Raw genomic sequence first — 22,961 nt, 5'->3', positions numbered from 1 at the left:
ACTGCCAATACTACTGCAGTACTATAAAACTATTAGTTCCTACTAGTTATCGACGGAGGAATTCATCTAATGTACATTGATGTGTTTTTTTGACTGTAAGTAAGCAAGATCCACACAGACACCTAAGCCAGATAATGGACTGCCTCCATTGCCTTCCTGCATAAAGTAATATAATCCAGCATCCTGTGTAGTGACTAGCTCAAGTTCAGATGTGTCATCACTTTCCTCGTCTTCATATTGGTGTTTCGAACAATGATTTTGACAATTGTGTCCTCCAAATCTTCACTGCCTTTTGAATTGGCATCTGTCGGCCCAAATTGAAAACAGTACACAATCATATGCAACCAACACCATATAAAAACTGTTTGCTCTAAGCATGGTGTAGTATCTAATGTCCACACAAGGGCACACAACTGACACTAGTTAGGAACTGTTTGGCAACAACCTCCTGTTCTAATTAAGTAGAATAGTGTTCCAATTAAACAAAGGGAATTCTGGTTATTTTTTCAAATTGAATTTTTGTTCTTTTAGGGTTAACCCACATAACCACTGCCCCGATTAACCGATGGCCCAATTAATGTGAATCCACTTATTTTATAGGCATCTCAATAGCCACCAGGACACAGGGGCAAATAAATAGGCAAATTTTGGAAAGGTGCAGAAATAAGTTTTTAATGGATGACTTAAAATTCCCTAATATTGATTGTCACCTCCTTCATGCAGAAAGTTTTGATGGGGCAGAATTTGTTACTGTGTCCAGCAAGAATTCCTGACACTATATGAGCAGGCTGACCAGAGGAGAGACTATACTGGACCTAATACAAGGCAATGAACCTTGTCAGGTTTCACACCTCTCAGTAGGTGTACGTTTCAGAGATACGAACCACAACAATCTTTACCATAGCTATACACAAGGATAGGAGCAGATGATATGAGAAAGCATTTAATTGGGAGAGCTAATTACAATGATAATAGGCAGGAACTTGAGAGTGTAAATTGGGAACAGATGTTCTCATGAAAATTCACAGCAGAAATGCAAAGATTGCTTAGGGAATACTTGCATGGGGTTTGGATAGGTTTGTCCCACTGAGACAGGGAAAGGATGTAACAGTAAAGGAACCATTTGGACAAGACAGGTGGACCATTTAGTCAAGAGGAAGAAGGAAGCATACTTGAGGTTTAGGAAGCAAAAATCAGGGAAGGTTCTTGAGAAGATCTTAAGAAAGATAGAAGGGGACATGAGAAGGCTTTGTTAAATCAGATTAAGGAAAATCCCAAGGTGTTTGATTATGTACTGTACGTGAAGAACAGGATAATGATTAGAATGAGGGCAGGACCACAGATAGAGGAGGAAGTAGGGAAAGTCCCTAATGAATACTTCATTGTTCACCAGGAAGAGGGACTTTGACAAATGTGAGATCAGCTTGGAGCAGACTAATGTGTTGAAGCATGCTGAGGTTAAAAAAGCAGTGTTGGGATTCTGGAAAAACATTAAGATGGGTAAGTCCCTGGGGCTAGATGGGATATATCCCAGGTTGTTATGAAAAGTGAGGAAAGAGATTTCTAGGACATTGGCAATTATCTTTGTGTCCTCTGTGGCTATAGGAGGGATTGGAGGATGGAAAATGTTCTTCAAGAAAAGTAATAGGCACAACCTTGGGAATTTATAGACCAGTGAGTCTTGCGCGAATAGTTTGTGGGCAAACTATTGGAGAGGATTCTCAGGGACTGAATTTATGAGCATTTGGAGAATCAGGTCGTACCTTAGAAGCCTAATTGAGTTTTTCAAGTAGGTGACAAAGCAAATCAATGAAGCTAGAGTGGTGGATGTAATGCATATGGATTTTAGTAAGGCATTTAACAAGATTCCCCATTTTAAGCATATCAAGAGAGTCATGAAGTATGGGATCCTTGGAAATTTGGCTGCATGGATTCAGAAATGTCTTGCCAACGGAAAGCAGAAAGTATAGTAAATGGAGCATATTCTACCTGGAGGTTCATGACTGTAGCAGTGTTCTGCAGGAATCTGTTCTGGGACCCTTGGTTTTTGTGATTTTTTTTAAGTATCAATGATTTCGTAGAGGAGTGGGTTAGGAAGTTTGCAGATGGCACGAAGGATAGCATGGAAGGTTATAGAAGGTTGCAATAGGATTTGGACAGAATACGCAGTTGGTCAGAAAAATGTGAAATGATACACTTCAGAAGATTGAACTTGAAGGTGAGTATATCATTAATGGCAGAATTCTTGGCAATATGAAAGAACACAAAGATCTTGGGATCCAGGTCCATAGATCCTCAAAGTTACTGAACGAGTTGATAACATGGTTAAGAAGGTGCATGATGTGCTGGTGTTCATTAGTTAGGGGACTAAGTTCAAGAGCCATGAGGTAATGTTGCAGCTTTAAAACTCTGGTTTGACCACACTTGGTTTATTGTGCTCAGTTCTGATCATTTTAGTATAAGAGGATGTGGAAGCTTTCTAGAGGGTGCAAAGGAGGTGTACAAGGATGCTGCCTGCTTTTTTGAGGAAAGGTTGAGAGAGCAAGGGCTTCCCTCTTTGGAGTGATGGAGGTTGTGAAGTGACTTGTTAGAGGCGTATAAAATTATGAGAGGCATAGATAGAGTAGGCACCCAACACCTTACTCCCGGGGTGACACTGGCCATTTATGGTGAGTGGAGGAAAGTTTAGGAGAGATGTTAGAGGTAGGCTTTTTACATAGAAAATGATGCATACCTGAAATGCACTGCCTAGAGTGGTAGTAGAAGCTGATGCAATAGGGTCTTCTAAATCGGTACATGAATATATGAAAAATGAACTCGTGGAGTAGGTTTATATTAGCCAGGACAACATCTAGGAACTTTGAAATTTCCCCCATAAACTACTTTTCCCATTTCTTATCATGATCCAAATTAAATCTTGGCATTTTTAACAACTTTTAAGTTTATTGTATATGAAAGCAAAAGGAGGTCTTAAAGCTGCAGAGATCTTGATTGCAAACTATGCATTAAGCCCAAGGAAGAAATCAAATTGATATTGCCATAATTCAGTTCCTGTGTCACACTGCACCTTGCAGTAGCTATTATATGAGGGTAATATTTGTTAAATTTCCATTTGATTCTGCCCTTAGTTCTTCTATTCATCCATGAAAGGCTGCTAATTTTATAAAATTCAGTCCGAATTGTATATGCCTACCATACAATTATGTTCCAAGTTTATCTACTGTTACACAATGATATGAGCCTTAAAGAAATGCTGCATGGCCAAGATCTCGCATGTCTTTGTCTTAGTACCTTCATGCGATAGTGTGATTCAAGTTAATTCCTTATTATGGACCATGATAACTCTGTAACTTGTAAGAAGAGTACATAAAAAGTAATTATGTATTGACTTTCAACTGTAATGAATTTAAGTAAACTGATATTAGAATGTGCATTTTTTTAATATTCATTTCATTAAATAGGTACAGTTGCTCTCTGGAATCTGAATTCAAAATCATTACTGTTGCGAGTCCAGCAAGGTGACGGAAGTTTGAAAATCTATCCCTTCCATTCCTTTGTTGCACACGACCATGCAGTCAAAGCTATTGCTTGGAGTAAAGCCCACAGGTAAGTTCTTAAACAAAGACAATAATGTGGGAAATCAACTACAGTTAGAAGAGACATGGGATTGTAAATTAAGATTCCATTGCAATATGGGTTCCTGGAACTAATTGTTAGACTGCATTAAATAAGACATTTACTTCAACAGTTCTCCTGAAGCTAAACAGCATTCTTTTAACTTAATCTATGGCAGAATAAATTTGGGGATAATGATTTTTCAAGACATATTGTCAGGACGGGAGAAAGAGCTTAACTCTACATGTGGCATTACCCAGTGAGGAAAGCATGAGGTAGATACGGAAATTTGGTAGAAATTCAATTTTTCACATGACTGGTATACAAAATAAAATGAAAACAAAACACAGTTGTATTTTTCCAAATATCATTTTAAATAGGTTGCATAAGGCAATAAATCAAATTAATTGACAAAATAATATACTGCAGATGCTGGGAATCTGAAACAAAAGTAGAAAATGCTAGAAGTATTCTGCCAGATTATTGGCAATATTTTAATTGCAATATGCAATTTCCAGGTGGTCTGTGGAAAGAGGGAATGTTTAGAGAGTAAAATAATTTTGTCACATTTTCTCTCCTTGTGTTCTGAGCCATGAATAATTAGCATTTGTAGAATTTGTCACATTCTGAGCCAGATTCTGTAATGCATGCACCAAAAACAAACAGCAGATTGAATCCTTTTTTCCCTCAATCTCACCACTCATTATGTACATTTCTCACCAGCACAGCTGCAGCTTGTGCTGTCCTACTTTTACAGATTGCAAAAACCATCTGCCTCTGAATTTTAGTCCATATTCTTCAATTTAATGCAAACTCCTCCTTTATGTCGGCAAACTCTGCATTCACTGGTATACAAGCCAGCTAGTGTCTTGTATATATGATTACCCAGTTACTAGTGAGAAGGTTTAGAAACTACACTCCTTCACCTTTTAGTGTTTTCTGCTTCTCTCTTGATGCTGTGTCTTACACCGTTAGATTTAGCTTGACAGTTAAGTTCATAGAACTTGGTTCTACCTTACTCCTGCCAATTTCAGTTCTAAATTTGTTGTTATGGTAACTGAAGCCAAATTCAATATCAACTAATTAATGAGCCAAAGATTCCTCCAGCTCAGTATTAAGAACCCACATCTATTTTTTAATCTTAAAAATATATGTGCCTATCCATTTCCCAAGTGAACTCATACAGAATAGGACCGTGTGTGAAACCACTATTCTCAGCTGACCTTGCTGACCCACATCCCATTAATTATTTTCTCAGCTGTTCCACATTGACCATTTGGATCCCTTTCTCCCCCTCAAGCTAAAACTCTAAATGATACCTCTTGCCTGTTTTACAATAGACATTTTCCAAGTGATCTCGTTAATTCTGGCAGTTTTCTCCACCATTCCCACTCTCCCCCAATTCTCCATTTTCTATAGGGATCACTTCCTTTGTGATTCCCTTGCCCATTTGTTCCTTTCCACTAATCTCCCTCATGGCATTTATCCATGCAAGCAGTCTAAGTGCTACACCTGCCCATTATGCACCTCCCTCACATCCATTCAGGGCCCCAAACAGTCTGAAGTGAGGCAACGCTTCACCTGTTAATCTGCTGGGGTTGTCTATTGCATCCAGTAATCCTGATACGGCCTCCACTACGTTGGTGAGACTTGTTGTAAATTGAGGGACCATTCATCGAGCACCTCAGTTCCATCTGCAAAAAGCAGAACTTCCCAGTGGCCCTATGTTTTAATTTTAATTCCCACTCCCATTCTGACATGACAGTCCACGGCCTCCTTTTGTGCCTCAATGAGGCCACCCTCAGAGTGGAGAAGCAACAATTTGCATTTCATCTGGGTAGACTCCAATCTCAATTTCAATATCAAATTCTCTTTCTGGTTTATATGTTTTTAAAAAAAAGTCCCTCCCCTCTTCTCTTCCCCTTACCTCTTCTCACCTGCCTGTCGCCTTCCCCCCACGTCCCCTCTTCTTTCCTCTCCTTATGGTCCACTCTCCTCTCCTATCAGATTCCTTTATCTCCAGCCCTTTATCTTTTCTACGCACCTGCCATCACCTATTACCTTCTATCTATTCTTCTTCCCCTCACCTAACCTTTTTATTCTGGCGTCTTCCCCCTTCCTTTCCAGTCCTGAAGAAGGGTCTTGGGTGGAAATGTTGACTATTAGTTCATTTCCATGGATGCTGCCTGATCTGCTGAGTATCTCCAGCATTTTACATATGTTGCTTTAGACTTGCAGCATCTGTAGAATTTATTGTGTTTATCTTTCAGAAGAGATGAGGTCAGCATGGACCAGCGTGATCCTATTAAATGATGGGGCATGTTTGCTGAGCCTGAGTCTTGTTCTTACTTTCTTTTGATCTTTCAAGTATTCCATTCACCCATAACAGTACACTGAGTCCCACATTCTCCTTTTCACTGCTTATGTGGGTTTCTGCTGAATATCCTGTCCAGTTGGCTACATGGCAACTTGTAGATCATTTATTTCAAATCATTCTTAATGCATTCTAAGTGAGATATCATCCTAGTCATGTTTTATCTGTATCCGAACTCTTGAAATACTACTTTTTGTGTTCCTGTTTGGATCAGTTCATTATAAATGGATGTCGAATTAACTCTTCTTGGGCTTCCCAGGTATCGATTATATCGGATATTTCAATAACAAACTCTGCCATCTCCATAGCCCATCCTTGCTGATGCAGGTTTCCACCGGATTAATACCATCCACAAACATGAAAAGACGCTCGAATCACAGCTTGATGACCTGGGACTCAGGTTGGCTGGCGTTTACAGGATTCCCTGTGAATGCAGAGCAGTGTATATCAGCCAAACGGGACACATGGTGGAAATCCGCATCAAGAAGCACAGGATATGTATCCATTTGGGTTACCTGGAGAAATCGGCGGTAGCAGAACATTGCATTCGCAATGGCCTTGAGGATTGACTTCAGCACAAACTACTGTACCACACCAATGGGTTTTGGGACCACCTGGTAAAGGAAGCCATTGAAATAAAACTAGAGGAAAAGAATTTTAACAAAGACAAAGGTCTCACTCTGAGTAAGAATTGGAATTCGATTGTAAGCAAGGTGGGAGAAAGGAAACCTGATCGGATGAGGACTAACTAATCAGGAGGAACGGACTTCAGAGGTATTAATACCACCAGATTAGACATGCCCAAGCATCGTCCCTGATGAGGATTGCAGAGTTTGTCATTGAGGTGTTGGTTATAATCAATACCTGTACCCAGCTGGAAGCCTGAGAAGAATTACATCATCATATATGCCGGGAAAGCACTAAATCTTTTTTCGTATGTGGATGTGTTACTAGATCGTTAATTCAGAGGCCTGTTGAAGAGATGGATTTAAATCCATCATTGGAGCTGGGAAACATCATTTCAATTAATTAAATTGGAAAGAAAAATGTTGTATCATCACTGGTATCCTTGAAATTACTGGATTGATACTTAAAATTTCACCTGGCTTACTAATGTTCTTTTTAGGAAGGAAATCTGCCATCATCATCCATTCTGATCTGTATATAATTTGACTTAGAAATTTATTCCATTCAACAGCAATAAAGGATGGGAAATAATTAAAAGGAAATGCTCACTTTTCAAAACTCTTTCAAGACCATTTTGTACAACTTTACTATCCCTCTCACCCATTTTCCATCCTACCTGCCTTGTTGCTCTGTATGAATTTCTGAATATGTATACATGTCCATTGTACCCCTTATGTCTCTGTCTTATTGTCCAATACAACCAACTCTGCTTTATCTCATTTGCCACTTGGGAATACATAGCCTTTCAGTGATAAGGTGTTTTACACTTCCCAAGCTGCTTTATAGCAGTACACTATTCTTTGTGTTTAATAAAGTAAGTGCAGCAGCCAATCTGCACAGAAGCAAGCTGCCATAAAGACCAGGTTATAACTTCTAAATAAATGCATAATGTTGATCGGGGTTAAAAAAATGGCCAGAACACTTAGAATTTTCTAACTACCTCGTTTTCTTTGAAATTGTGCTACTATATATACACTTCTGTCCACCTCAGGAAAAACCTTTGGTATTTCATGGACATTGTATCTTCCAGTTCATCAATTTTAATTAATACAAAGGAGTCAGTCTAGATTCTTCTGATGCCTTATTAAATCCCTTTGTTACCTCAACACTCAACTAGTCCCATGTTCTTGTGATTGCACTTTCTGTAACTTCAGCTCCTCAATAATTCTGTTGCCTGTATTCAAGTCTGGCCACCTGTTGTCTGTCTGGTAGCAACTTCATTGTCTCTTGATTCCTCAATGATATCTTGATTTTTAACATTCACATCTTAGTTTTAAATCTTCTGTCTTTAAAGTAAACAGGACTTCCTTCAATTAAAGGTATGACAGGGGAACTCAGTCCTATGTGTTATAAGGCCTGCAACATGTGGGAACTCCTAGCAGATTTTCAAATTCTGCAAGGCCATGTCTGCAGGAATTGCCATCATTCTGACCAGCTTGAATGCTGTGTTTCAGAGCTTGAGGATCAACTAGAGGCACTATGATGCATCCATGAAGCTGAGAGTTATACTAATGACCAATTTTTTAGAACTGATCATGCTCCAGCTAAGGAATTGCAGAAAGAGTGAATGAGTGAACACCAGATCCAGGAAGGGAGGCAGGCAAAAGATGGGGAAGCCTTAGAATGCAAGTCATTCCATTACTGTTTATTGGAAAATGTTGCGAATGGTGAATGTGGATATTGCTCTGGAAATGTAGACATTTCCAATGGTTGGCTGTGCTGCTTAATATCTGGGGCAGTTGTAAGTGGGATAGATGGGTGCTTTTACAGTCTTAGTCACAAATTCTGGATGCTGTGTTGTTTCCTCGGGTCAAGGATGTCATTGAATGACTTTACCATTTTGTTTGTACCACCTTGCAATCAAAGGTTTCAATTCACATTGGTATAAATAGAGCAAAAATTAGGGATGAGATTCTGCAACTTGCTTTTGTATCTACTACTCGGCTTGCTAAATTCAGGATTGTGAACTTATCTCTCTGTTACTTTCAGAGCCAAATGCTAACCAGTGCAGAATTAGGAGTAGGTCGACAGGTAAGATGAATGTGACTGAAGAGATGGTGCAAGCGGGTTAAGTTATATTTTTAGATTATTGAAAAGGTGGGACCTGTACAAGTTAAGCAGATTGTTCTTGGACATGATGGGAGTCAGTGTCCTTGGAAAAAGAAGGAATAGTGTTACTAGAACTGTTGGGGAGGATTGAAATTACTTTTACAGGGAGAAAGGTATGTCAGGGAGTGAGTAACAGCCAAATATAGAAGGAAAGCCAAGGCTGAAGGCACATGGAAGGAATGTAATGCAAGTTCTTTTTAGTATCTGGATGCTGATAAATAAGGTTGCTGAACAAAGGGTGATAGTCATTGTGTGGAAGTATATTGTTGCTTCATGGAAACTTTTTTTATAATTTTTTTATTGAATTTTCAAATAGGTTACAGAAGGAAAAAAACTATTAAAAAAAAATTCAACCCTTCCCCCCCCCCTTAACCCCTCCCCCCTAACATATCCCTATAGAAAGAGGAAAAAAAAGAGAGAAGAAAAAAGAAAGAAAGAAAGAATGCCTGGATATCGGAAGATCCCCACATGCTCCATGGAGTTCATAATAGCTTTAATATATATATATTTATTTATTTCCCCGGTTTCATGGAAACTTTGATGAAAGACTAAGTACGTAGCATTCCAGGGTCTTCAGGTGGGCTAGGACGGAGGTGGGGATTGGAATGTAAGAGAGGTGGCATTGCAATATTAGTTAAGGCATCCATCACTGTAGTAAGGAGAGACAATGTCCTAATGTTCTACAAATAAGGCCACATGGTGAGACTTTGGAAGCAAAAATGAAGTCATCAGTTTGCCACCACTGTCTCAAAGACCTCCAAGTAATTAGCAAGTGATAGAGAAACAGTTATGTAAGCAAATCAGAAAGAAAAGTTAAAATGAGACCCTCTATTGGTCGAGGTCCACCATGTATGTTGCGTCCCAGCTGTCTAATTGATATGCATGTCAGAGAGCAAGCTGTTGCCCATGTAGCAGGCTTGCCCTCTCCACGCAGCTGATGGATTCAAAGGAACGGCAGAGACTGATACTGTTCGGCACCAGTGACGTTTCAGGAGTTGTCAGTCAACGTAGAACTCAATGTAGGACTGCCTTAGGAACTCCAGTTCTGGAGTTTTCCTCAGGGTTTACTCTGAAGCCTTCCCCATGAGTGGGTATAGCTGCTAGGCAGCATAGGTTGAGTTCAGAGTTTTCCTTTCCTAGGTGAGCTGCCAAACACGACCGAAGAGCCCCATCTGCCCAAAGCGACTGGTTTTAAGATGCCAGTGACCCGCTTTTGCCCTTCTCTTGTCAATAGAAATAGTTCCACCAGCTTTAGTATCTAAGCCACACATGAAGGAAAGGAGCTGGACTTGGTTGTCAGAAGCTATTTGAGTCACACATCATAGGGAGCATTTAATAGGTAGTCGGAGCTTATCCCCCTGCCATCCCCAGCTGTAACAACCATAAGGAACCACTGTTAAAATAATACTGTAATAATTGTATTGTATCTTATAATCCCCAATATTAATTGGGATCACCTTAATGTAAAGACTGGAAGGGGTGGAATTTTTTAGAGTGCATCTAGGAGATCTTTTGAGATACTGGAGCAAGTTTCATTGGGAGAACATTTCGGAAATGATGACAGTAAATGTTAAGTTTTAAGAATATAAAGGTGGTCAAGGATTGTTTGGAAGTTAACTTCCTGAACTGGGCAAGTCTGGTTTTAATATAATAAAATAACCTGGAAGAAGTGGGTTGGGAGCAGCTATTTGCAGTTTGGTCTACAGGCCATAAATGGGGGGGGGGGGGGGCAATCAGAAGCAAAATAGAGTTCAGGGACAAACAAGAGAAGATCTGCAGATGCTGGAAGTCCAAGCAACACACAAAATGTTGGAGGAACTCAGCAGGCCAGGCAGCATCTGAGTTCCTCCAGCATTTTGTGTGTGTGTGTGTGTTGTTTAGAGTTCTGGGACAACTGCTTCCCTAAGGATGAACGATAAAGCATGCAAATCTAAAAAATTCTGGATATCATAGGTTAAAGTTTGTGGCAGGTTTGGAGATCTCAACATCGGTGAGGCTCTACAGGACTCTTGTGTGTTTGTTTGTCTGTTTTGGGCTGGAGGGGTACATGTGGGTTGGGGATTATTTCTAAAACAAGTAGTTAAGGGAAGAAGAGGGGGTGTGAAAGGCTGACAGTCAAATTAATGAAAATTGAGGAAAAGATAAACCTATTAGGGGCCAAAGTTGCAATCTGCATTTGAGGTTGTAAGTGAGATCTGAAATTAATGCTGTTTTATTTGTATTTAACATGGAAATAATACTATTGAATAATTCAGGAGGTGGACAGTAGAATTATGATCATGCATATTTAAATTCTACATGAACAAGTCCTTTGGCTCACCTGAAAAATAAGATATTAGCTGCCTCAGCAAGTTTGAAGGTGGATAAATTCCCTGATGAGTTGAATTCCAGGTTGTTGTAGAAATGGAGGGAGGAGATAACTCTGAGGAAATTTTCAGATCTTCTCTGGCCACTTAAGAGGTACCAGATGAATGGAGCATAGTAGATGTCGTAACTTTATTCAGGAACGGAAGCACGAATAAGCCAAATAAGACTCACGAGCTGGTGAGCTGAAGATCAGTGGTAGGGAGATTATTGGGGAAAAAGTTATATAATCTGCACTTAGAAAGGCAAGAATAGTCAGTATGGATCTTTAGAGGGACTACCCTGAATGCCTATTTGATTGAATTATTTTGAGAATATAAAGTGTGGTGGTGAGAATAATATTGCTGATTATGTCCATATTGACGTCAGTAACGCTTATAATCAGGTTTCAACTGGGGGACTGGTCTTATGAATCCAGGGCTGTTTGGAAATTTAGATCCAAAATTGGCTTTGTGATAGGAGGCAGAAGGTGGCTGAGCGGTGCTTCTCTGAAAAGCCTGTTCAGTGCTTTGCTTGAGGGTTTGGTGCTTGGAACCCTTGCTATTTTTTGTATACATTAATAATTTGGATGTGAATGCAGAAGGCAATTTTAGAGAACATGCAGACGACGTGAAAACTAAGGGTAGTCTTTGGCATCGGAACAATATAATTTTATTTATTTTATGTGAAGATACAGCAGGGTAACAGAACCTTGTGGCTCATTGAGCCAGTGCTGCCCAAATACACCCATGTGATCAATTAACCTATTGTCCCACATGTCTTTGGAATGTGGGAGGCACCCAAATAAAATCCACGTTGTCACAGGGAGAACGTAAAACATCCTTATAGACAGCGGTCTGTAAAGATGAACAGTAGTCACTGGCACTTAAAGCATTATGGTAACCACTACACAACTGTCCCATCCCAGTTACTTAGTAACATTGGCAGATAAATTCCTTGGTCTTAATGATGTTGAGTGCAAGGTTGTTGTTGCGAGCCTACTCAACCAGCCGATCTGTCTCACTCGTACAGTATATGCCTCATGGTCACCATATACAGTAGGTAACTCCTGAATCTATACTAATTGTACATGCATATAAATCTATAACATAAATTTACAATAATTTCTTCCAACTTTAGCAATTTCCATATTTTAAGTAGAATTTAAATCCTTAATGCCCCAACTTTAAACTTGAGCTGAACTCCTGAATTATTTGTCTTGCAAATTAGCTTCTTTGAATTTTCTTGACGTTTGCATTGAATGAAAGTTTAAGGTTGTAAAAAGTGTCACACGGCATTAAACTGTTAATGCTTCACACCAGTACTCCTGAATATCTATTTTTAAGTAGTTATGGAATATATGATGAGGGTAGTGCAGTGGATGTGATCTACATGGATTTTAGTAAGGCATTTGACAAGGTTCCACACGGTAGGCTTATTCAGAAAGTCAGAAGGCATGGGATCCAGAGAAGTTTGGCCAGGTGGATTCAGAATTGGCTTGCCTGCAGAAGGCAGAGGGTCGTGGTGGAGGGAGTACGTTCAGATTGGAGGGTTGTGACTAGTGGTGTCCCACAAGGATCTGTTCTGGGACCTCTACTTTTTGTGATTTTTATTAACGACCTGGATGTGGGGGTAGAAGGGTGGGTTGGCAAGTTTGCAGATGACACAAAGGTTGGTGGTGTTGGAGATAGTGCAGAGGATTCTCAAAGATTGCAGAGGGACATTGATAGGATGCAGAAGTGGGCTGAGAAGTGGCAGATGGCGTTCAACCCGGAGAAATGTGAGGTGGTATACTTTGGAAGGACAAACTCCAAGGCAGAGTACAAAGTAAATGGCAGGATACTTGGTAGTGTGGAGGAGCTGAGGGCTCTGGGGGTACATGTCCACAGATCCCTGAAAGTTGCCTCACAGGTAGATAGGGTAGTTAAGAAAGCATATGGAGTGTTAGCTTTCATAAGTTGAGGGATAGAGTTTAAGAGACGCGATGTAATGATGCAGCTCTATAAAATGCTAATTAGGGCACACTTGGAGTACTGTGTCCAGTTCTGGTCACCTCACTATAGGAAGGATGTGGAAGCATTGGAAAGGGTACAGAGGAGATTTACCAGGATGCTGCCTGGTTTAGAGAGTATGGATTATGATCAGAGATTAAGGGAGCTAGGGCTTTACTCTTTGGAGAGAAGGAGAATGAGAGGAGACATAGAGGTGTACAAGATATTAAGAGGAATAGACAGAATGGACAGCCAGCGCCTCTTCCCCAGGGCACCACTGCTCAGTACAAGAGGACATGGCTTTAAGGTAAGGGGAGGGAAGTTCAAGGGGGATATTAGAGGAAGGTTTTTCACTCAAAGAGTGGTTGGTGCGTGGAGTGCACTGCCTGAGTCAGTGGTGGGGGCAGATACACTAGTGAAGTTTAAGAGACTACTAGACATGTATATGGAGGAATTTAAGGTGGGGAGGTTATATGGGAGGCAGGATTTGAGGATCGGCACAACATTGTGGGCTGAAGGGCCTGTAATGTGCTGTACTATTCTATGTTCTGTATTTCTGCAGGCTTTAATATGGTGCGAAGTACTATATTTAAGAGATCATTCATTGATCAACAGTTTGTGAAATTAATTTCTCTGTTTCAGTATTATATTTGCAACTAGGTAGCAAATTTGGGACCAGTTGATTCTTAGCTAGTTCAGCTATAGATTACTGGTTTCAAAATATGTAATATGTTGAAGCTGGCAATAAATAGAACAAGTTAAGGACTTACTATCATGTTCATTATCTTCATTGCTCACATAGCCTAACCTGTACTGTTAATAAATAGCAGTTTTATATGTCATTCAATCTATATTAAATTATCTACTGTTTCCATGGACAAACTAGGGTTCATTTAGAAATGTTCAATCCTTGCACCTTCATTGTTATGTATCAGAATTGTTGTGAAATACCAACACTAATGAAGAAAAATGCAGCTTGGTATTAGGTTATATAAGTCAGATTAAGTAAATAATGCATTTACTTCTGCTTTTGTTAAAAAAAAATTGCCAATAATCAGGTATTAAAACTTTATAGCAATATTTTGAAACTTAGTAAAAGTAGGATTTAGTGAAAGGGCTGAAAACTTTTACTTTTTTTAAGTTCTTATTTGGAACATACCTTGCCTCCAGCAATGATCAAGAAACACTGTTCAAATCAAAGAATGGAAGAGATGTCACCAAGAAAATACAAAATGTTCTCTAATTAATAAGCCTTGGGTGGAAAACTGTCAATCAGCTTGACAGGGTGGTAGGGGTGATGTTTATGTGCCCTATAGTTCAGCAATTAATTCTTTGTTTCCACCAAGGAATTGGTGCCCACGTGCCTCTTTTTCCAGCACTCGCATTCATCCAAGTATACATTTTATTTTAAACTTGTTCAAACCAAAGCATATAATAACTTAATTTCAAGATTCATGATAGAATTTTGTATGGTGTTTGTCTCCAAATTTCTCAAGTGATACTGTATAAATGGGCTTAAATTAATTAAATGTGGTTGGTCTGGAACTCAAACTGTATACTATTCAGAAAGATCTGCCTTTTCTATTTTTATAATGCTCACATTTGTATTTCAAGACTAGAAGTACCATCTTAAGCAGAAAGTATATATAGTGGATTGCAGTTAATTGTGCCAAGGGTTAATTGGGATCACCATTTATTTGGGACAACTCTAAAAGAACAAAAACTAATCAAAAAAATAGCCACAATTCCCTTTGTTTATTAGGGACAAAAGACTTGCCAAAGTTTCTACTTGGCATCAGTTGTGTGCACGTCTTTAAAAGCCACACACTACACTGTGCTTAGAGTGAACAGTTTTTAAGTAATGTCCGTTGCGTGTGTTTGTTTTCAAAAGGCAGTGAATTTTCTCGCTCATAGTTGGTAGAAAAATTAGCAGTAAGACAATTTGGAGCAGGTTTGCTCACTGCAGTTTCAAGCATTCAGGCTTGGAGATCCTAAAACCAGCAGGAGTGAAAGTGAAACAATTTCACTACTTCAAGTTAGGTGAAGAATTTGAAGGTATCAACAATCATCTTGAATGTTAAAATGAAAATGAAGATTTGGAGGATGCAACCAGAAGCTTTGTATGCAGGTAGTACATTAAGTGCGCTAGGTGTCTGTATAAATTCTGTTCATTTACAATCAATCAAAAGAACATAGCAGCGTACACTGGATGAATTCCTCTGACAGTAAATTACTAGGAACTACACTTTAACAATGCTATAGTACTATAAATGTTATAATTTGTTCTGTATTTCATTTAAGTATGTAATTTGTTACTCAGTTAAATGGTAGCTTGGCTTTTTTATGTTTTTAACTATTTCCATGAACCTTTGCCTAATTGGGGCAGCCGCTTAATTAGCCAAAATGTACTGGTCCCGATGTAACCCAATTAACTGGAATCTACTGTATGTGAAGTCACTGAATCTTGTTTTATAAATGATTCTGCAGGAACTGAATGAGGTATTATGAGGAATATTTAAGAATATAAATTCAGAATCAAAAAGTGTTTTTTCTTACTTGTCAAAATGGGATTGAATGCAGTCAATATCAGTAGCAATACTAAACTCAATTTGTAACAAGATTTGGCATTATATGTGAAAGAAGTTTATGCTCTTTTTTTTAAGTTTAGAAATGTTGTATTGCTATCTGGTTAATTCACAGAGCATTATCTGTTAGCAGTATTTATGTTGAATGAAAATAAGCGGATAAATTTAACAGTCTAGGTTTTGCTTTTTGTTAATGAGGTGAATAAAAAGTGTCATTTAATTGTCATTAATGTGTAAACTTGTATTTTTATTCATGTTAGTTAATTTTCATTTATCTTCTCTCAAATTGTCTACAAAAAGCAATTTTCTAGTGACAGCTAGCCCTGACAGGAAAATCAAGTTTTGGGATCTCAGGAGAACATACCAACCTGTCAATGACATCAAGCGATACTTAAACACTGAAGTTGCGTGGTTGTTGCCCTGGTGCGGAGTTATGGTGGCACAAGAAAATTGCTATGCAGCGTAAGTTTTAATTCTGGTTACAAATCAATTCATGTAATTAAAGTGCAAATTAACACCTTCATATGTTACTAGTGAATTATACTTCTAACTTTTAGAGTAATGTTGAAAAAGATAGGAATACTCAATAAGACAGGCAGTATCTGCGGCATGCAAAGCTGAATTAATTCTTCATGTCAAAGCTCCATTACCAGCTGTGGTTTACTGTTTACTTTCACTACCCTAATATACTCACTTTGGTCCAGAGTGACCAAATAATATGCTGAAGAAATGCATACCAAAATTGCCTTCTGGGACAATACAGTGAATGCCATGTGAACTGGGACTAATGGGAATTATCATTTAGTGACTTTTTGTTCATTAAAAGTAAGTCTTTAAACCTACTATTAGGATAGAGGAGCTGGAATTATCAGTGTAAGTATAGAACTCCATGAGCAATTGTTGGTCTCCCATAATGTGTATAATCAAACACCAGTGTAAAAGTTTGTTAATCATAAATTCACTGATCAGAAGCTATGCTATAATAGGTGCACTGAAAAGATGCTAAACCATATCATGAACCAATTTATTAATGGCTTAGGTTGTTACATTCAGGACCATTGATTTGTTTAAACAGCAAATTATACTCTATTCTATGAATCCAGACATTTGGAGATATATCACGCCAAATTACCATAAGACCAAAGGTTTAGGAGCAGGATTAAGCCATTTGGCCCAACAAGTCTGCTCTGCCATTTCATTGTGGCTGATCCATTTTTCCTCTCAATGCTTGTGACTAATCAGGAACCTATCAACCTTCATTTTAAATACACCCAATGACCTGGCCTTTACAGCTGTCTGTGGCAATAAATCCCTCTGACTAAAGAAATTCCTCCTCATCTCCATTCTACATGGATGTCCCTCTATTTGGAGGCTGTGTACTCTTGTCTAGACTCCCCCACTATTGGAAACATCCTGTCCACATCCACTCTATCTTTGCGCAAAGTTCAAAAAATGGTTTGTTCGTTTATTTATTTAATTGATCGATCAATCATGATCTCTGATGGAACCCCAGTTGAGAAATTGTGAACTAGGCCTTTCAACATTAGATAGGTTTCATTGAGATCCACCTTCATTCTTCTAAATTACCTGCCCTGATTATTAAATATGTAAGACTGGGGGTCCATCTAATGTTAAGCACACTATTATTGGACCTTTTCATTACTTTTGTATTATTTCAGGAGGAGCATTAAAATCAAGTATTTAATCATTTGTTTACCAAGTTTGTGACACAAAGAGCTGATAGATTTTTTTTGAGGTGTACTATTTTTGGGGAAGCAGTAATTACGGTTAGACCCTGTTAGAGGTAAATCTTGAGAATAATGGGCCAATTTATTTGTTTACACCACAAATGATGATAGTTAAGGAAACATCCATGCTGGATCAATGACATGTTTTTCTTGTAGGTTTGGCCTCAGTGGAATTCACTATTTGGATGCTGGTTTTCTAGGATTTAAACCTTATTTTGCTGCTCCAAGAGCAGGAACTGTGTGGGTAGGTTTGTTTTTCCTTTGATGCTATTTAAAAATTGCATTGACTCCTTTGCTATAGAAATATATTTCCTTATACCAACAGGGAGAATATCATCATTTTGCAATTTAATGAAGCATTTCAGCAGTGGTCCAAGCAATTTAGACTAAATTTATACTGAGGACTTTTTCTGAAGGACATAATTTGTAAATTATAGTCACAGTTAAAACATGGCAACATCAGTTGCTCATTTACAGAGTTTAAAATGCCTGTGGGCTTTTAACCAGAAAATACCCACTTCTTCTTTCTAATTTTATCTCCTTACTGTTATTGGTTCGCCTACTGCTATTCCATTCAAGATGACAAGATTTTCACAAGTTGCTGAGATACAAGTTGCCCAAAAAAAGAACTTAAGGATCTAGGACATCTATCACAATATTCCAACCTAATCATAACATGATTCAGGTTGCTGATGTAGAAAATAGGGGTATAAACCTGCATTTTTTTAATTGGAACATTGTCGTCTTGTTCATTATCATAATATTGGACAAGGGAAAGTGTTGTTGATCACCAATATTTGCAATGCACACCTTTTATTTCAAAAATGCTGATCATAAATTTGCTTATAATAATTTCTGTTATTTAAATAAGAATAAAAGCAGAAGGATTCGTTCTTCAGTTATTTTCTGTGTATGATGTACAGATGGGGACAAAATGTAAGGTATCCACATTTGCTGATACCATGAAAATGAGTTAAGTTTGCTGTCATTTGACTATATACAAGTATATAGCATATATAACCATATAACTGTAATACCCTGGTTCACATTTTTACTGTTATGCTGTATGTATTTCATTTAGCTGCTCTGTAAGAGCGGTCTGTTCTGTGTTCAGCCTGTTTGGGTTATTATTGAAGGTGAGGGATGATGTGGAATGTGTGCCATCCAGTTAGCGGGAGGTTTTCTTGGTGAGGGGCAATAAGGTTAGTCTTGGGTTTTTGTTTGGGGGAAGATGAAGAGAACCGGTCGTAGCAAACGATCTGGTGGGAGACCTGTTTGTTTGAGATGGATTGCAAACGATTTTCGGAAGGTGGTGTGGGCTTTCACACGGACCGAGGGCTCAGCGCGTGAGTGACAGAGAAGTTCAAGATGAACTCCAACATTTGCACATTTGACTTTTTAATTAGAATGGGCTGTTTTCTTTTTTGGTTTCTTTACGAACTCTTTAGTTAAGATTCATAAATATAATTCCTTTAATCTTTTGCAGTGTGCTCTCTGTTATTTCATGGCATTAATTTATAACAAGGTAGCAAGTTACACAGCATCCACACAAACCGAGGGTTGGGATGGGAGAGCCATTCGAATCTCGTAGGCTTGATGGGACCAGAGAGTGTTTTCCCTAGACTTGTGCAGCCAAGGAAGCCAGTGGGTTTCATAACATATATGGAAATGAGGCATTCCTCTGAACCAGGGTGCAAAACACACTAGTACACATAATGTGCAATAACTTATGAAGGCAAGTATAAAATCTACAGATGAATCATGCATAAATAACAAACTAAAGTGCATGAATTATCACAGGAGCCTACAGAGTTGTGGGCACAGCTCAGCACATGAAAACCAGCCTCCCTTCATGAAGTCAGCATAATCAAAAACCCCATGCGTGCTGTACAGTCTGTCTTCCTCTCTCCTATCATCAGAAAGTTACAAAACCCTTAAAGCAAGTGCCACCAGGCTCAAGGGCAAGTAGTATGACGAGATGTTTTGAATTGACAATCTACCTCATCATGGATTTTGTCTGCTTGTACTATGCTTTCTCTGTAACTGTAACATTCTCTTGTATTCTGTTATTGTTTTCCCTTGTACTACCTCTGTTGTAATAACATGATCTATATGGATAGCATCCAAAACAAGATTTTCAGTGTACCTTGGTACATATGATAATAAAAAAAATTCAATTTATAGTACTACAGGGTGTTAGCGAGTCCACACCTGGAAAACTGCACAGTTTTGCTCCCTTGCCTAGGAAAGGATACAATCATATTGGTGGCAGTTCAAAGGAAATTCACAAGGCCTGTTGCTGGAATGAGTATTGTCTGATCTGAAAAATTAAACATGTTGGATCTGTATTTTTTTTGGAGCCTGAGAGAATGACAAGTGACCTTATTGAGAGAAACAAGACCATAAATGATCATGATAGAACACATTTTTGAGGTGTTTACACTTGTTGGGAAAGTCCTAATTAAAGTTTCAATATCATTTAAAACTCAGATAGGTAGAAATTTCTTTTCAAAGATGGTAGTGAGTCTTTGGAATTCTACACCCCAGATAGTTGTGAAAGATCGATACAGTGGTTCCAGTTAATTGTGACACAGTGGAACCAATACATTTTGGCTCAATTAAGTGGCTGTCCCAATTAGCAGAAGTTTCATGGAAATCGTAAAAAGGTATATAAAAAAGATCAACTGCTTAACTAAGAAACAAGTTGTATATTTAAATGAAATGCACAACAAATTAGAACATTATCAATACTACTACTGTACAGTACTATAAAACTGTATATTAGTTCCTAATAATTATGAATGGAGGAATTCAGCATACTCTGTCACATTCTTTTGTTTAACAAAATCATCGCAGACACCCCGTGCAGCCTTCGTGCAATCTGTCAATGATTGCATCCTCCAAATCTTCCTTTTCATTGTCAATTTCAAGATTGTCAATACCTTCATATTATTCTCAGTTCTTAACTTGTTGAAATAGTGATATCATTTTATTTTCACTCTCAGCCATTTCTGGCATCTCCAAGCCTGAATGCTTGAAACCACAGTGAGCAAAACAGTTCTGATTGTCTTACTGCTTATTTCTTGCCAACTATCAGTGACAGAAATGATTGATTGTTCAGCACAATCACACACAACTAATGCTATTTAAAAACTATGTAGAGTCTAATGGCCACAAGTGCACTTGTCTGACACTAGTTAGAAACTGTTAAGCCGCAGTTTTCCACCCTAATTAAGTGTCATAGTGTTCTAAATAAACAGAGAATCCCATTTATTTTCTCAATTAGGTTTATTCTTTAAGAATTGGCCCAATTAACTGGTTGGCCCAATTAACTGGAATCCACTGTGTTTTAAAAATCAGGGAATTTGAAGTGATAGGAAACCAGCACAGAGGAGATTGAGGCCTGGGTTTAATCAGGACTGTGTTCATATTGAATGGAAGAGCAGGCTTTTAGTGGTCAAGTAGCCTATTGTTGCTTCTATTTTCTGTAATTTGCTTAACCCCCCCCCCCCACCTCCTCCCTTAATTTGAGTTACATTTGTCTGTTTCCTTAAACTAGTTGTCTTGTATCTTGCTTGTAGAGTATTTCTGGGTCTGATTGGCTAAATACCTGTGTGTCAGGAGACAATACAGGAGAAGTGATAGCTGTGATCCTTCCAGACTGTATGAACAATACCATGAATATCAAGCGACCTAATGAGCGTCGATTTGTGAGTATGCAGTGAGATGTTACATGAAAAACGGTCAATTTGGTAAAATGTATGAACATGCCAAGTATGTATTTAAAGCTATGTAGTACTCATGAAAATACCAATGCATTAAAGTACAAATTATAAGCAGTTGTATTTAATCAAAATCTGTAGAATATTTGTCTTTATTTGTGTGGTAAGTGTAATAACTTTGGTTTTGTATTGCAGTCATTTTGGTCAGTAGAACAGGGGAATGTTCAAAGTAAATTTATTTTCGAAATATATATATGTCACTATATGCAACTCTGGGATTCATTTTTGTTTGGGCATCCACAGTAAATACATGAAACACAATAGAATCAATGAAAGACCACTCCCAACAGGGTGGACAACTATCATTGTGCAAAAGACGACAAACTGCAAATACAAAAATAATAATAGTGATAATAAATAAACAATAAATAAGACCATAAGATATAGGAGCAGAAGTATGCCATTTGACCCATTGAGTCTGCTCCGCCATTCAATCATGGCTGATCCAATTCTTCCAGTTATCCCCATTCCCCTGCCTTCTCCCCATATCCTTTGATGGAATGAAGTCCTTGTGAGTCCACTGTGAGAACAGTTCAGTGATGGTGTGAGTGAAGTTATACCCTCTAGTTCAAGAGCCAGCTAGTTCTAGTCATATTTTAAGTTGTTGATAGAGAAATTTTGCTTGGAGGTTTCCAAATAATATTTAATCATCAAATGTACACTTATTTAATGTCTGTATTTTGATTTCACATCTGTTGCCTATTCTCCCCCAAAAGAATTCATTTTAGAGCTATTTAAGGTTGGGCTATATCATCATAATCTCCAGAGCAAGCTGTTATACTGTAAATTTTCAGTTGACCAGTCTAAATTGTCAGAAAGTGTCATTAAAAAAGTCTGAGAAATATAGTCTTTCGGCTTTACCCTGAAATTTCCACTATTCAGTCAGCAAGCACCAAAAAAGTTGTGCAAATTTCTTATGGTATATTAGTTCTTCGGACTAAATTAACTTAAATCAATGTAAAATTAGTTTATAATGTGTCCGAATTTTAAATTTCCTGAGGTCCATCAATCCTTGTGATTTTCACAAACAAACAATTTCTACATGTATGAGACCATAGTGTACGGAATACTTTACAAGGACCAGTGTGGAAGTTGTATTATGCAAATATTAACAAATAAGAAATGCAAAAAAGAAAAATAAGTAAAATATTCATTTCTTCTTGCATTTTATATAGCCTTAAAATCTATATTTTGAGATGTGCTTCTTTGTTTTCTGAGGGCAATTGTGTTTTAAACTTAGATCCTTGATATTGATCCTTAATTCCAGGATTGAATGATTTGTCATATGAATTCACTAGAATTCCGAAGAATAAGGGATGACCTCGTTGAACCCTATCAAATGGTGAAAGGCCTTGTTAGATTGGATGTGGGGGGGATATTTCCTATTGTGGGAGAGTCTAAGACCAGAGGACACAGCCTCAGAATAGAATGGAGATGAGGAATTTCTTCAGTTAGAGCATGGTAAATCGTGGAATTCTTTGCCGCAAGTAGATGTGGAGGCCAAGTCTTTATGTGTATTTAAGGCAAAGATTGACAGATTCTTGATTGGTCAGGATATGGAGGGTTACAGGGAGAAGGCAGGAGACTGAGGCTGAGAGAAAAGTTGAATCAACCATGATAAAAGGCAGATGTGATGGGCCAAATGGCCTAATTCTGCTCCCGTATCTTATTGTTTTGTATGTGAATGTTAGTTGGGCAGTAAAATACAGATTGTCCATACAAGTGCT

General features: G+C 38.2%; 1 protein-coding gene across 1 annotated transcript in view; it reads left to right on the top strand.

Annotated features, from left to right (window-relative positions):
* gtf3c2 (general transcription factor IIIC, polypeptide 2, beta) overlaps positions 1-22,961 on the top strand; it is a 103,355-nt gene that overhangs the window by 53,650 nt on the left and 26,744 nt on the right. Inside the window, exons 12-15 of the mRNA XM_073057132.1 lie at positions 3,462-3,606; positions 16,005-16,166; positions 17,609-17,696; positions 21,034-21,162. Coding sequence (XP_072913233.1) covers positions 3,462-3,606; positions 16,005-16,166; positions 17,609-17,696; positions 21,034-21,162 — 524 coding nt within the window. The remainder of the gene's footprint in view (positions 1-3,461; positions 3,607-16,004; positions 16,167-17,608; positions 17,697-21,033; positions 21,163-22,961) is intronic.

This window comes from Hemitrygon akajei, chromosome 9 (assembly GCF_048418815.1).
Source record: "Hemitrygon akajei chromosome 9, sHemAka1.3, whole genome shotgun sequence".
In the NCBI taxonomy this organism is placed as follows: domain Eukaryota; kingdom Metazoa; phylum Chordata; class Chondrichthyes; order Myliobatiformes; family Dasyatidae; genus Hemitrygon; species Hemitrygon akajei.
Note: the sequence above shows the minus strand (reverse complement) of the source record. Positions and strands in the feature narration are given on the sequence as shown.